This window comes from Myiozetetes cayanensis, unplaced genomic scaffold (assembly GCF_022539395.1).
Source record: "Myiozetetes cayanensis isolate MyiCay16 unplaced genomic scaffold, myiCay2020 scf6-25, whole genome shotgun sequence".
Lineage (NCBI taxonomy): Eukaryota > Metazoa > Chordata > Aves > Passeriformes > Tyrannidae > Myiozetetes > Myiozetetes cayanensis.
This window is the reverse complement of record NW_026087853.1, coordinates 43112385-43128952: the sequence shown is the minus strand read 5'-3', so window position 1 is coordinate 43128952 and position 16568 is coordinate 43112385. Positions and strand designations below refer to the sequence as shown.

Here is a 16568-nt window from a genome sequence, read left to right as displayed (position 1 = left end):
CACAAAACAGATAAGTTAACTTGACATATTTTCTTTTACAGTGGGTATTTACTGTAATTTTTCTAGCTGTCCATCGTAGGCCTTGAAATAAACAAATATGAATCACTACGTCAAGTTAATGCTCATGGTTTGAAAACAACAACAATGGAACAACTTGTCAGGGATGACTGTTAGCTACGCTAAAGGATTTTAGAAGAGGACAAGATTTAAGGCTAAAATCTGGAGTCTTTTCTGTTTCACATACATAATTTGAGTATTTCAAAAGGAATTAAGACTGGAAAGAAGGATACTCACCCAAGAAGACACTGAAAGATATAGATACAGCTTAGCCAGCTCCTATACCACCTTCTCCAGAGGCTCTGGGCAAAGGAAATGTTGAGCAGGAAATACAATATAAGGATGTCTAGTACACTCACTAACCAGTCTAAATTATCACAAAGCTTTGAAAATTACAGCACCTGCTAGAATATTCTAATTTACACTGGGAGGAGACTGTGAAAATCACTTCCACAGAGACCAAATATTTCTTTTACACTGTACTTGGGACATGGTGAACAGAATTTCTCAACAAAACTTTAAGAAATTAAGAAATGTTCTGAGGTCAGTAACACCTAAACACACAAACCAAATGATAGCTATGCCCTCTTCACTTTAATGTAAATTTTGCAGTATATCAAATGGGACAATTTTTAACTATGTCATGTATGTCAGTTGTGTGCTACAGACACCTGACAATTTAGTAGTAGATTACCACTCAGGACATAATAGTGACTGCATGTTTGAACGTGTTTCTTTCAGTATGTGTCTGTATGTAAAAACATCTCCCATGTTTCAGTAGATGTGTAAGCATCTTCTTTAAACAAGGAAGACCATTCACAATAATTGTTTATGGCCAATTTCAAGAAAACACAGTATTCTGTTCTTTTACACTTTGTCATGTAACAAACATTTTTCTAGGGTGTTATCATGCTTAATCGACTCATACAATAACTTTTCTGTTTCCTGCTACTCTGTCCTGCTAGGCAGTATCTGAAGTTATGTCAGGAGCATAAGCTGTGAGGAAGAAACTACATGTTGAAGTATGACATATTATTCCAGGAATAATGTGGTAAATATACAATCAGATTCAGATAGGTTTTGACTTTCCTGTTCCTGAGTACTTTTTTGTAATAGTCAGCAGAATGGATAGTGATGGAACATTTGTGAAATGCAATAAGCTGGTCAGCTGCCAACAAAGATCTTTCCATTCCAGATTTTGATGTACATCTGGCACTAGTTACTTCCCATCACTGGAAAATGTCCTCTCTATCCTTCAGGTATGTACTTTTGATGTCTAAAAGCCTAGGTTAACAAATCAGCCATTGTTAATAAACACATCAGTTCACAACAGTGCTTAGAAATAGCACTGAGAAAGGCAGCCTGCCTCTAAAAATAAATTGCCTTTGTCAGGTTTTTGGATATTTCAAGATTCAGCTTGGAAAAAAAAAAAAAACAAAACCAAAACCTGAGAGAAAGCAAAAGGAGAACCTAAGCTTTCCCAAGCAGTTCAACAAATCTGAAGACAACATGGTGTTTTCACAAGAGGAGGGAAGTCACTGCAACTCCACACAAAGAAGCAAGCCCTCTTGTAGCCTCCCTGCTCTAGTCAAGCAGCAAAAGCATAACCATCACCACCTGGGATCAAAAATATGGGAAACAGATAGTTTTGCATTATCTGACTGGCCATGGTGACAGAACAATTTTCTTATCCACAGCTGTGTGACAGGGAGCAAACTTCATAGATGAACTTTCCACCTACAAAGACAAGAGTACATTACTTCTCATAAACTGTCTCTGATTTCTTTGTTTACACAGGAAGATAGATTAGGAGACATTAGTCTTCCTGTACATAACATTTTAGCCCCAAAGAAGCACAACTTAGGCATACTGGTCTGCAGCATTACTAATAAATAGCACGGAAAAATAACAACTCGATGTAGTCACTCTTGCTGTATCATGGATGAGAAGATATGCTGACAAAACTATTATCTTTCTTGATAGCAGAGGGAGTATAAATAGAAGGTAACTGGCTGGAAGTTAAAATCCTCCTTCTCTTTACTTTCTCTTCTCCTTGAAAATACAAAGCAACAGAGTATGTCAGCTCCTGTGATGTCCTTATGGTGTTCAAAATTATGGAAATATTTCACTTGGAGGATGATGTATGGTCACTACATAACCCAGGGTAATTACCAGGCATTAACACACAGGTACACGATAGTAATTAAGTGCCACCTTCTTCAGTCCTCAGCCTTGAGGCCAAGTCTGACCTCCAGGCATCAACTGCTGTTTCTGCAGTTGGATGTCCCTGTCCAACCCATGCCCTGTTGTGCCAGGTTCCTTTCATCAGCAATGACCAGTTTCCAAGAGACCCTGTTCAATGTTCCCTTCGCAGAAATAAAGCCATTGGCTTTAATGTGAGAGCTATAGCCCTTTCATTTCATCATCTCCAGCACTCAGCAGTCTATGGCTGTCAGGAGTAGCCTAGAAATCTCAGATGTGCTGACTGCTTAAATCCTCCTGTACTTTCACAAGGAGGAGGGATATGATGGCTGTTACACTGATTCAGGTATCACAGTAACTTTGTACCTTCAATGCACTGCCTGAATAGAAAACATTATGAACTGTTACCACCCAGTGGAATTAAACTGTCACTTAACATTTTTTCAAGTTCATTGTATCAATCCTACACTGTCATTTCATCAATTTGTCAAGGAGTCTGAGCAATGAACAAGTTTCATATGTAGGTTGAATAGCATGACATACAGCAGAAAATTGCTTATCAAAGCAAATGGCAAACCTAGATTGAGTGATCCAGACACAGGAGAAAATTTCACAAATGAAATACTATTATCTTCATGTTTTTATTGGTAAGGGCTACATATACTGGCTCCACAGGATATTTTGGGAGCAAGTTTAAAATGGACAGGAATAAAGACACAGGCATTCAAGCCTTTCTAAGACTACATGTTTACTACACCCTCCAGACAGAAAAATGCATTATTTTCTCCTGATTTGGACAATACATACAGATTAACTAACTATTGATATTTTGAATTATATGTAGGTTAGTGAATAAATAACACCTACAATGAGGTTTTTTTGGACTCCACCTTACTCCTGCCATCACCAGAGCCCCTAAATCAAAGTGCCATAACAACTAATGGTGTCATTTTTTAGCTAGAAAAATGCAGCACACAAAGAAGTTCTGGTAATAAATACTGACACACCTTCACTGCAGCAGTTTGCTGGAGCCCTGTAAGAGAATGTAAGTTGTCCAAAGCAGACAACTACCTGTCTTTCTACTATAAATGTATGTAAGAGTTAACGCACAGCTGGGCTCTGATCCTCAGCCCCGGCTTTTGGACAGCACAGTGACAAAAAGCAAGATCTCAAGTAGATTGATCTCCTAAGAGGCAGAGGTTTACAAAACTGAAGTTCCTAAACTCAGCAGTGTACCCCACTTGTGGAAAGGCAAAATAACAACTGTTTAAGAGAACTTGGTAACACAATACCTCCGTTTGAGCCAGGAAGCTGTTGAGAATCCATGTGGCCAGGATGAGAGTCCTTCAGTGTGAATCTATCTACATATATTCTTGTGTTATGTTTCACAAAATCCTTAACTGCTCCTGATAGTAACACCTCATTGTTAAATATTATCAAGTTAAAAATAAGTGTCTTGGCAAAAATAAATATGATAAATTCCAACCAACATACTGGGGTTTTACCCTTTGCACTATGAGTTTGTGTCTATTGCCAGGTTACCTAAAAAAAACGGGGCTTACAAAACCACACTGTCCCTGTGGGTTTTATCTGCTTCCTGCTGCCCAGTAAGTCTTTCCACCTATTCACTGATTTCAAGCCAGACACAATTAGGGGATCAACATCCAAAAGACACTGAAGCCTCAGTTACTGAGTGAGAGTGAAGACCCCTTAGACCTCCCTGAGAGAGTCTGCAGTGTGAGTTCAAGTTTTATTTGGTTTGCAAGGGTGCCACCGTGTGACACAAAACTGTTCCCAGAAAAAGGAGACAGGAATGTCCTCCTCAAGGCACTCCAGCAACTCACTCGAAGAGACAGTGACTGCTACGAGGCCCTTCTGCCCTTAACTTTGAGCCCACTACCCTTTTCTTTCAGAAGGTCCTCTCCAGGTTCCCCTTGGAAAGGATTGTTGGGAACACCCTTCAGCAGACCAGCAGGGAACACACCTGCAAACGGGACGGGAAAGAAAGCAAGAAGGGCAACAGCTAATCCTGGAAGCAGGCAGCCTCCTACTAAGTGCTTTGGTGTTACAGTGAGACAGGTTTTGTATGCCTTTGCCCTACATAGCTGTGAAGGTTCCTCTGACACTTCTATGTCAATAGGAACAGTATTTCCTGGCAGTTTCCAGCATGGGACATTGTCATCTGCCCATTCTATCCTCCTAAAACGTTGGGTGGAGGATTCTGATCTGTTTTTCACTTCCTGACCTAAATATCTGTGATATAAATAGCATCCAGGTGTTAATTAATTCCCATACGCATGCCTGTATGTGGATGATGTGTTTATATACATGTGCGCTTTTAGGACAAGTCTTTTCTCAGTTACAACAGCAAAAGTAGGTCTTACACAGATAAGGACCAGATGCTTAATTAATGAAATAGCTTTCTGCCTCAAAGGAAGTGTACTAAACCATACACTCTTGGGATGGTGCTTCTGCCACTGTATGAGGCCAAGAACCCCCTGCACACTTGGCATGAATTCACAACAGAAACCTCCACATTCTGTGTAATTGGAGACTGTGGTTTACATCCAGCCAGGCTTTGCCCCACTCTGTGCTCCTTGTGGTGAGTAGGCCAAATACTGTTCACGAGCAACTTACAGTGGCAAGTGACTCAGCAGGCCATGGCAGCACCTCAGCTTGTGGCCACAGAAGGAGCCGTGCTGCCAGCACGCACACGAGTAGCCAGAGGATGACAAGAGCCACAAGATGACAAGAGCCTGCCAGGAACCTGACAAGTGGGGAGCACTTACCCAAAAAATATCAGTAACCAACTAAGGGTAAATTTATATTAGCAATTTAGTCTGAAGTAAGCTTCTGGAGTGAACCTCCTGAAGATGGCCACCTGCTGCGCCCTGGTTCACCTTGCAGAGCTGTGTTGGGGCAGATGCCCTGAATTAGTTTTGGATTAAGCTACACCAGGAAATGCACTAGAGGAGTGTGGTGGGTTGATCTTGGCTGGATACCAGGTGCCCACCCAGCCACTCTATCACTCTCCTTCCCAGTTGGACAGAGGAGAGAGTAAGGTGGAAAAAACAACTCGTGGGTTGGGATAAGGCCGTTTATTTAAAGCACAAGCAAAGCGAAAGCTTGCATGCGCAAAAGCGAAGCAAAAGATAGCAGGGTTTATTCTCTACTTCCCACCAGCAGTGATGGTTGGCCACTTCCGAGAAATAGCACAGCCTCAGCAGGCAGTCACTGGAGACAATGAATGCCTGCCTTCCTGCTCCCTGCCTTAGCTTTTATATCTGAGCTGACATCACATGGTATGGAACATCCCTTTGGTCAGTTTGGGTCAGCTGCACTACTTGGGTCCTCTCCCAGGATCTTGCCCTCGACCGAGGAAGGAATGTTACAGTGCTGGTGCTGTGCTCAGCAGTAGCCAAAACACCAGTGTGTTATCAACACCATTCTAGCTTCTAGCTACCAATGCAAAGCACAGCACTGTGAGGGCTGTGTGGGGAAAGGAACTCCAGCTCAGCCAGACCCAATACAAGGAACAAACCTAAGGCTCTTCACACAGAAACCACCATAGTATGGACTTATCAAGACCATGCATTTCTGTTGGGCTGGACTATTATTCATGTATACATAGCCTGAAGCCAATCTCATGAACAATCAGTAACATGGATGCGTACATTACAGGATGGTATGCCAACAGTACATGGCATCACAGCCATATCCAAGAACTAGGACATGAAGATACTGCATGGAGATGGCTGTATACTGTGTATTTGTGGTGCACAGAATCTCAGAACAGTTAAAGCTGGAAGGGACCTCTGAAGAGCCTCTAGTCCATTCTCATATTCCCAGATACATGTTACATATGCGTTGGCATTTTTTTAATTAAGGAAGCCATGGTCCTAGACAGTTGGAGATTTTTAACACCCACAAACACTGGCACTAATTTTCATACTCAGAAATAACATTGATATTTTTTTCCCTTGGGCTGAGAAACAGGCTTTCAGACTCTGTATAGGTTGAACCTGGTATATAAAGGGTATCTGTGTCGGCTAGCCTGGCACATCCATACTCACGCTCCTCTGCAGGCGAGATAATTAGCTGGACTAAGATCCAGCCATTAGCTTGGATACAATGCTGGGCTAATACAGTTACATCACCTTCAGGATCTAAACTGGTCCCTGATCATATTGCTCCTCCAGATTGGAAACATGTACCACAAGTGTTAGTCGATCCCTCTAAGAGGGTGCTGCATCAGACACACTTGTCCAAACAAGGAGGAACGAACAGGTTTGCTCCCAGCACCTGCCAGACAGCCTTTGTGAATGATGTGCAGTGTGTCAGAAGCTTACAAGCGCACGTGACTTGTTTACTGTTTAATCTCAGTCATTGTCCCTGTGAGAGAGCAAATCTCCAAGATCCAATCTTAATTCAGCTGCTGGGTAAATGACAGTACAGAAAGTACAATGAACAGTTGGAAAGGCAAACACCGGGGGTTCCTGCCTCAGGGAAGATGAGTCTACCATCTGGAAACCACACGGTATGGCTTGAGGAGGCCACAAGTAAATTACAAATGCAGTCACTCCCAGATGTGAGGCACAAATTTGGCAGTAGGACTAAGTGAAACTAACTGATTCACACAGAAATGTGAACTAGCAGGTGATGTAACTCCCCTTAGACCTATTTATCTGTGTTCTCTGAGATAAATATAAAAAAATAAATTAATGTATTTACACTTTTGATAAGTATCAGTTTGAATGCAGGTTTTACTTTTAATCTCCTAAGTGTTCTAGTACCAAACTGACCATCTTCTCACTCACACAGATTTTACACTCAGATACACCACTGATTATTCTCGAGATGCCAAAGAGATGATTGATTAAATTTAAACTTGCCCCAAAACACCTGCTTCAGAGGTGCTGTCCATTATCTTCTTATCAGGGATGCAATTCATAATGAGCTATCTAAGAATAAGAAAAGACTCACTTCATGGATGAGCCTCAAGGACCCTGACTTTGGCAGTGGCAATTGCATGATGCTCCTCAAACAGAGTCAGGTAGGCAGGCCCTATGCCTAGATATGGCTACCAGTATTAAAAACCAACAATGAAAAACTGCAGTTGTGAAAATCAACACTGCAAAATATACTAACGGGCTGTGAGATTGACAGAAAAAAAAAAGGTCAAAACTTCTTGGAAATTTTGGAAGCAACACCAGTGAACCAACTGAAGACAGAATCAAAAATGCATTTGTATGTAGCCAGAGAAGAAGAAACAGTTTACTCCAAACTAAACAGAGCAGTACTGAAGCACAGAGACTTGGCATAACCTCATCTCAACTGGCTGTTTTCACAGAGACCCTAGATAAATCATCAGTGCCAAAGCGACAGGGAAAGAGAATGATTATTATTAAAAAAGACAAAACAGAAGCCACAAAGGACTAAAAAGAAAAGATGGACAACAGAGATGACGCTTTGAGTACTGTATTGACAGTATTTGGGCCCCTCATTGGAACAAAGACAGTGAGGCAATGGAGGGCGTCCAAAGAAGGCCAACAGAGCTGGTGAAGGGGCTGGAACACAAGTCTTGTGAGGAGCAGCTGAGAGAAATGGGATTGTTTAGCCTGGAGAAAAGGAGGCTCAGTGGGGGCTTTATTGCTCTCTACAGCTCCCTAAAAGGAGGCTGTAGACAGGTGGAGGTCACTCTCTTCTCCTAAGCAGCAAGTGATAGGACAAGAGGAAATGGCCTCAAGTTGCATGAGGGGAGGCTTAGATTAAATATTAGGAAAAATTTCTTCTTAGAAAGGGTTGTCAAGCATTGGAACAGGTTGCTCAGTGAAGTGGTTGGGTCAGCATCCCTGGAGGTACTTAAAAGATGTGTAGATGTGACACTTAGGGACCTGGATTAGTGGTGGACGTGGCAGTGGTAGGTTTATGTCTGCACACAATGATCTCAAAGGTGATCATGAGATTCAACAAGTCCAAGTGCAAGGTGCTGCACCTGGGTCAGAGCAATCCCAGACATGAATATGGACTGGGAGAAGAACTTGAGAGCAGCTGTGCCAAGAAGGATTTGGGAATTCTGGTGGATGAAAAGCTGGACATGAGGCAACACTGGGCACTTGCAGCCCAGAAATCCATCCTGAGTTGCATCAAAAAAAATGTGGCCAGCAGGTCAAAAGAGGTGATTCTCCTCGTCAGCTCTGCTCTCCTGAGAATCCACATGGAGTACTCTGTCCAGCTGTGGAGTTCTCAGCACAGGAAAAGTATAGAGTTAGAGTAGGTTCACAAAAGTTATGAGAGAGTTGGAGCACCTTTCCTATGAGCAAAGGCTGAGAGAGTTGGGGATGTTCAGCCCATGGACGTTCTCCCGTTTCCAGGGAGACCTTACTGCAGCCTTTCAGTATTTAAAGTGGGCTTCCAAAAAAGATGGGCACAGACTTTTTAGCAGGGTTTGTTGTGATAGGTCAAGGGATAACGCATTTAAACTGAAAGAGGGTAGACTTAGATTAGATATAAGAAAAAAGTTTCTTATAATAAGGATGGTAAAACATAGGAAGCAGGTTGTCTAGGGACATGATGGATGCCCCTTTCCTGGAAACATTCCAGGTCAGGTTAGACTCAGCTCTGAGCAACCTGATCTAGTTGAAGATGGCCCCACTCATTCCATGAGATTTGGACTAGATGAGCTTTAAAGGTTCCTTCCAACCCAAATTCGTATTTGATTCTATGAATCTTTATAAATTTAAATGCTTACAGGAATAGCCCAGAGTTTAACTCATGTTGATAAACAGTAAAAAAAGCCACAAAGCTGAGAGCAGCCTGCAAAAATTACTGATTTTTAACATGGTGTTTCCATTTTTAAAAAGTCAGGAAATTGATCAGTTGCAGTCACACTAAAAAAAGATATGTTTTGAGTTTGCCAACAAAATTTTAAAAAAAAATAAAAAAGCAAACACAAAAAACCCCAAATATTGCTTTTGACTACTCAAAATGTTTCCTTAATACACAGTAAAATCTTTTCCTCCGTATTGGAGGCCCTATCATTTTAGTCTTCTAAATTGAAGCTAAGCATTTGTTTTTGAAAAGTGAAAATTAAATGGTTTTAATTTTTAAAATCTCGTTTTATTGTATTTTATTTAAAATGCTTAAATTTATTCGATTTCTCTGACACATCAGTGAACCTGAAATACTGCTTTTTTAAAATTCCATGCTGTTTTCCTAAAGATGCCTGCAATTAGCCGTCTTTTATGCCTTGGTTCTTTTATGTTCTTCATCGTAAGAATACCCAATTTGGAATTGCTTATGCAGGAACTAAACATGTTGAAGACAAAAGTTAGAAATTACAATGATCTTTGAACTTAGTCTGTTTTTTTCCTAAGCACCGAAACATGTATTGTAGTTAATTGTCTTAAAACTTTAAATACACCAACAGGCTTTAAATTAATACAGAAGTAGGATTAAATATATAAAAGCACACTTACTTTTATTGCTTGTCGCCTCTGGAAATAGCATTTTAAACTAATGAGCTGAAGGCTAAAATTGTGTGAACTACTGTACTGAGTTGGCAAGAGAGGAGTTTCATTAGCAGATGGACAATAACAGACATGATGGATTTGACACACCCAGCCAGCATTTCCAAGAACTCATAAAATTAGTTGTTCTAAATAGCAGGTATTGCAACACATTCTGCTTGGGAAAGGGATGTAAATCACACAGAAGAAAAGGTATTATATGAGAAGGTACTGCAGATGAAGGCCCTCTGGTTAGCACTATGCCTTCACTCCACACCCCTCCCAAGCACACAGAATGCTTCTGTATGATGCCAACTCTTTGCAGAGATAGCCTAATACTGCAGGCCAGTGTTAGTGTGGGCTCTGCACTCTCCTGCTTACAGAGTTCCAGTGTTCCCACTGTCATCTACACCAAGAAAGAACTCCCATGCCAACCACACTGCCACACAGGTGAGAGGATAGAGCTTTAATGACAGCCTCTTTTAAAAAAACCCAAACCTTTAAACACAGATTTATAGTTATTAGGGATCTTGGCTGGGACAGCCTGTAGATCAAGGGGAAACAGGAAAATGAAGAAGAGAAAATTAAATGCAATAATTTGCTAGTATAGCTATACAGTACCGCTTCGTATGCTGAGTTCTTAGGGCACTTGAACACATACATCTGCATGTATGTTCTTGTACATATGTGTTTATCTCACAGAAACCTATGGTAAGACAGTCTTTTGAAAACTTTAATCATTTTTTAAGGAAGCACGATCTCCTTTTTCGCTTTGTATATCTAATCCAATACTATAACCTGCTTTTTCCAAAAAGTTCAGAATAAATAAGTCCCTGTAGACTGTATAAGAAGTATATTGTGTGTCTATAAAAGGACTGAATATGTACAAAACGGAGCTACCGTCTAGGTGACAACTTCTTTTTGAAAGTGTACCTTGTGGTCAGACTGAAGGCTGGGGCCATGAGAACCATCGTGTCATTAGGTTGGCTTTAAGGAACATGAGCATGAGTTATCCCCTGAAAAGCCTAATTCTCTTTCATTGAAATTGATGAGAGATTTGCAATTGTCCTCAGTGAAATGAGGTCAGAGCCACAGCTGATATGTCTAATTAACAGGCTACATCCTCCCCATCTGTCCTGAAAAATGTCTAAGAGCATAAGATAAAACATCTCTATCCTATGTTGGTGTTGGTCAAATCCTGCATAAAAATAACAGCAAGACCACTTGGAAGATTTCATCCTCTGAAATATCTAAACATTTGTGCCAGAATAATTCATCAAGTTTCCATGTATAGAAATTCTGTGGGTAAATTACAGAATAAGAACTCAAATGTCAAGAAATCTGTGGGTGTGCTTGTTGTACATATTGTGTCAGATCCTGAAACCCCATTCCCCTATGTAGGCACCTGAACCCTACAATGAAATGCAGAGTTAGTTTTTCTGACTCACCTAGGTGTGTCCTGTTGTCTCCAAGCTAGATGATTAATAAATACTGGCAATCTCCCTTTCAGGTTTTGTCTTGACAATGCAACAAATGGCTTATGACTCTTAATCCAAGATCCAAACCCACCACAGATGCGTGACTAAAAAAATAATCCTGTGTAGTACTTTAATTCCTAAAGTTCAAATTAGTTCAAAAAATGTTGACAGTTTAACTTGTATTCACAGGGCTTGATGCCAGGTAAGTATTTATTATTTGTGCCTCCTGTGTTAACTTATGTTGAATTGACTAATAGCCATCTTTCTATAGCTAATATAAAACCTACGTAAGTTCCATACTGTGTGCTGTGGCTAATTTTAGAGAAATCAAATATGTTCTCTGATCTGGACCAAACTTTCATTGTTTAGTGATCCAGTAGCACAGACAAAGAGTACTGATGATGCTGGAACTGTAGCTTCACAGACAGTGCAACTTGGGATGAAGATAAAGTATCTATAGAAATACGATGTAGGAACAACCAAACTTGGAGAGGAGGAATGGACCACAGATGGGATTTTTTTGTTTTATTTTGTTTTTTTTCTTGTGAAGTGAGATACTGATAAAGTCAAATACCAGAGTAGGGATCTCTGTAGCTTCCATGCAGTTTATGCACTACTCTGAACAGAATGGGAGCACTGCATTTGTGCCATTTCATGTTACATAAACACCAATTATATTAAGTGTACATAAAACTGAGAAGCACTTAAAACTATTTCACTAGTCAAACCACGATGCTAAGCAATTACCCAGACTTTTGTCTATCAAACATAATAATGTTTCAGACTATTCCACTTCACTGGATTTGTTTTGTAGCAGGGTGCCTCCACGTGCACACCCAGACCGGCCCGTTAACTGTGTACCACATATACCCACAGGCAAAATCTCTGGGCTTTCCACAGACCTCTCCTGGGACTGGGAATGGATATGGAGGAGCCCACATCAGTATTGTCAAACTCTCCAAAATATGGTGATCATATCCAAACTGTCCACTGGGAATGCCCACTGGCCCACACTGATTCCCTAATGATGCCTGTGGACTGGGAGAGGGGTGCCTGGCCAAACCATGGTGGGCTGCTCTGAGGCTGACCTGCACACTGAGGGTTGAGTTCCTGGCTCAGACACCTGCTCTGTCTCTGCTTAATTTGCTACTACAGATGCTGTGATAGTGTCTCCTAGTGGCTGTATTCTTGAAGGAACAGACCCAAATCCAGACTTCACACCTGAAACTCCCACTCTTTAGAGGCATACAAAACACAAACACATCTCCAAGTTTTTAGAGGATTTAAATCAGCATCACTCAAATAAGTAAAACAAGTCACTGAAATACTCAAGGTTTAATATCTGAGTTACAAAGCTGGTTTAATATCTAAAACCTATCTCTAGATTAGACTAATCTGTGGGGTTTTTATAAAAAAACCAACAAAACAAATCAGTAGCCAGGTACTGCATTCTTTCCCTTTTGAACAGTAACACTGAAGTGAGAGATGAGAGCCATAATAAAACCACATGAAGCAAGGTGTTCAGGACTTTGCTCAAAGGTCTGAAGGCAGGCATGGGCATCAACTGGGTCAGAGTCAATCTCTTTTAACCTTAAGGTTCTGTCAAGACCCTGTAAAAGCAATGGAAATGCTGAAATGCTCTGCTATGGTAAATCTCCATAGATCAACCTACTGCATAGTGAGTCCTATGTCAGACACCACAATCTGCAAATATAAACTAATGCTGTGGGATCTTAGAACCACACTAAGCATTCATGAAAGGCAATGCCAGCACAGGTAAGAAGGCCAGATATCCCAGCAGCACCTGCCTGCAGTCATGGCCAGCAGGGGACATTTAAACAGAGAACATAAAACCAAGAAACCCTGAACAGTATCAATACTGGGTGCTAGCCCTTCCTCCTTGAACTAGCTATTTTCCATTTTCAGCACGCGCTAAACACAAAAATCCATCTTAGTAATGATATCTGTATCAGGGGATTTTGTGAAAGAAAGACTTAACCATCAAGATAGAGACAGTGAATTCGACAGTCACCCAAAACCCCACTAGCTGAAACAATAGTAAGACAGACTCAGATGCATGGGTCTGACTTCGCCATGTTGTTGAACGCTTCCTTTCTCCCTTTCTACCAGTTGAAGTTTCCCATTGTCTACCATCCTCCTGGAACAGAAAGATTTGTGCAGCAAATTTCTATACATGGATAAGCATAACCAAACAAGACATTGAAAGAAAAGCAAATAATGACTGGAAAGGTGCAGACAAGGAAATCTTTCCTAGCAAAACCCAGCTTTAAGTGACCACTGCTTCTTAACCACGGAATACAGAATTACCTTCCTCTGTGTATGTATGCCTTTTGTTGTCTGTCAAGTATCCTGTCACATCCCTGACATCCTCGCTTTGGAGATTTTATGTAAGCTCCCCTGTTAGAGGCGAAATAACTCACTGCAAAAAAATGACTGTGGTTGGAGTAGTTTTATCACCACAAAATAAAGCATTTACATATTTCTGATGTCAACTAACATATGTAGCTGAACATCCTGAGAGCCACCAGACACAATACCTTTGTCCCCACCTCCAGGAGGTCTTTCTCCAATGTACCTCTGTATCCCTGAGATGCACTGCTCTACTTGCAGCAACAGACACTCTCTGCCACCGCTCTCACATTGTGCCACTGCTGGTGGAAAGCCTTCTTGAACAAGGTCCAGTTAATGTTCACTTTCCCTGGTGATCCTTATGATGCCTCAGTTTGCTGACCTTTATGCCAGAGTGAAAGCTAATCTCCATCCTCAGCTTTTTACTTGAGGCGAGAGAAAGATGACAATTCAGTTTTAGAACTGGTTCTCACCAGTAAAAAGGGATTGACAAGTGGAATGCTTCCCACTTAACTTGTTTTCCATACGTCCTTCAGTTATCATCGACCACTAGTTGAATTATATCAAACAACAGTTTCAGCTTGTCTTAATCTAGGTAAATTTCCTAAAAGGTTTGAAAGCAAGGCCTAAACTTCTTTGTTTTCTCGTCCTGACAATTTAGCTCTGTTCCATAAGGAAAGCAAGAGTGTGCATCCAGTGAAATCTTTTTGGTTTTGGCACTCTGATCTTTTTTAGCACATTTGTTTATCCAACTTGTTTTAAAAGCACCTCTCTTTCTACACACATTTAAAACCTTCTTTCATCCAAAGTTGACAGATCTCTCTAACACAGCCACCTCTTGTCATGTCTTCTTTTATTAAACTCCTTGCACAACAAATCCCACATTCCCCCACTGGTCCAAAACAAGCACAGATTTCTACAGCCACCTTATGTGGGAATACAAACAGCAGGTGACCACAGCACCCAGAGGAGAATGATAGTTGGGGTAATCCAAGGATACAGAAGGAACACAGCTGCAACCCTATGGATGTAGGCTCATTCTTCCATCTCTGAGCGTCTTCCTCATGGCTCTGATCATTTGTTGACAGTACCTAATTAAGTGATTTCATTGTCAGAGGACATGCTATAGAGGGTAGATTAAATTGCTGGGCTGCTACCAAAACAAAACGGTACAAATTTAGTGCAAAAATTCCATGCAAAGGCAAGGTAATAGCAAATGGAAAGTTTATTACTATCTGTCACAGTCCTATGAAAAGCCAGAAGAGCCTTACAGATTTGCGCTTTGTCAGACTGGCGGATTGTCCTTTTTCTAAAGCAACCTAAACTAGTACTTTCTAACCTTCCACTCCTCCCAAGCCAACTGCTGGGGGCCACTGCACAGAGAGCCAGTTCCTTCTTCCGACCAGGTAACGGGACACTTGTGTGCACACCCTCCCAGACATGTGTTGGGTTATTTAAATCAACTCAGTGAGTCTTTCAGCCTGAGACACAAAGACAATATAAACTGGGTTCCCTTTTGCACTCTGTCCTCAAAGAGTCCTATCCAGAGCAGATCATGCTGATACAACATGACAACATCCAGGGATAAAGGGGAGGCTCACACTAAACACAGTCTAATACTAGCTAGTGTTATAAGAGGGCAAGCAGAGATCAAAGAAACCTTTTCTTTTCTTTCCTACTACCAGTTACTTTATAAACTGAAGAAGCCCCCAGCCCTATCAGAGAGCAATCAAGTGGTTGATTCTTGCAATCCTGGCATGGGTAAGGAGAATGGTTTCCTTCCAAGAGACACTACCAGAGCTGAACTGTTTGCTTTTCTGTAAAGCCTCTTGTAGAACCCTTTGCCCTTCCCAGCATTTCTCTTGCTAGCACTGTAACGCATTTGGCACAGAACTACAAAATTGCACAACTCCTCAAGTTGAGAAGTTGGACTTGTTTGTTGCCTTTTTAAGAGATGGTTGGGGGGACAGGTCCTCAATTCTTTTTGAAATTATTATTATTACTATTATTATTATTACTACTACTATTATTACTGTTATATTTAGGAAGCAGCTTCCCCCTCCCTCTTGAGTTAACCATTCACTTGGACTCTTCTTTCAGGCAGGTGGTTTAAGCTTGATCTGCCCTCCAGGGGTTAAATAAAGAAGTGATGGGAGAAAAACCAAGACCTTTCCAGTGGCTCATATTTAAAATTCTTTTTCCCCTCTCCCTCTCCTATATGTGGCTAGTCTGCTTCTCGTTTCCTCTCGCTCCCTAATTATTCTGTTAGGGAATGGCGAGGGGCAAGGATTAACAATGAAACAGATGACAGGAAACTGTTACCAAAAGAACAATGCCGGGTATCTCCCCCATCCTCCCGTTCCTCCCACCCAAGAGACGGTCCCCCTCACCCTTCCGTCGATGCCATGGTTCCGAAAACCCCCCTGTCTTCTCAAGAGTCCAAGGGATTAATTTGGACAGCAGGGCGCGACGGAGGTTGGCTCTTTGGTATAACCCTCGCTCACGTCTGGGAAGGAGCACGCAATTCCTTGTAAATCCCGGGGCTCCGCAGGGCGAGGATCCGGCAGCTCCGCTCCTCGGCTGTTCCCCACCCCGCCGTCCCAGAGCAGGCTGTCGGTGCCCCGCGGCCTCCCAGCAGTGGCCGGCGGGGCGAGGAGGCGCTGGCACCTGGGCTGCGATCCCCGGCGCCCTCCCCTCGCCGCGGGGAGCGTGTGCGTGTGTGCGCGGCTGCGAGCGGGAGGTGGGGGGCGACTTCACATCGGCGCGGCGCTGGCTGAGGCTGGATTGGAAGGTTTTAGCCCTCGAGCCGTGGATTTGCAGTCAATCCCTCTCTATTTTAGGCACGGGCTGACATCACGAGCCGTTGTTACTCCTATAAATCCCCCCCAACAGCTCCTTGGCAGCGGCGGGGGGGGCGGCGAGCCCCTCGCAGGGGGAGGGCCGGGCGCCGCCG

The 16568-nt window shown here is 42.1% G+C and overlaps 1 protein-coding gene across 2 annotated transcripts in view; it reads right to left on the bottom strand.

Annotated features, from left to right (window-relative positions):
* Positions 1-16449, bottom strand: part of SLC1A2 (solute carrier family 1 member 2) — a 90734-nt gene extending 74285 nt beyond the window's left edge. Inside the window, exon 1 of one of the 2 annotated variants that reach the window (XR_007631661.1) lies at positions 16006-16449. Coding sequence is in view for 1 of the 2 variants with exons in the window: in XM_050337280.1 (XP_050193237.1) it covers positions 16006-16022 (17 nt within the window). In the remaining variant the exon portion in view is untranslated. The remainder of the gene's footprint in view (positions 1-16005) is intronic. The other variant, XM_050337280.1, reaches the window with a different exon arrangement.
* Between the last annotated feature and the right edge of the window lie 119 nt (positions 16450-16568).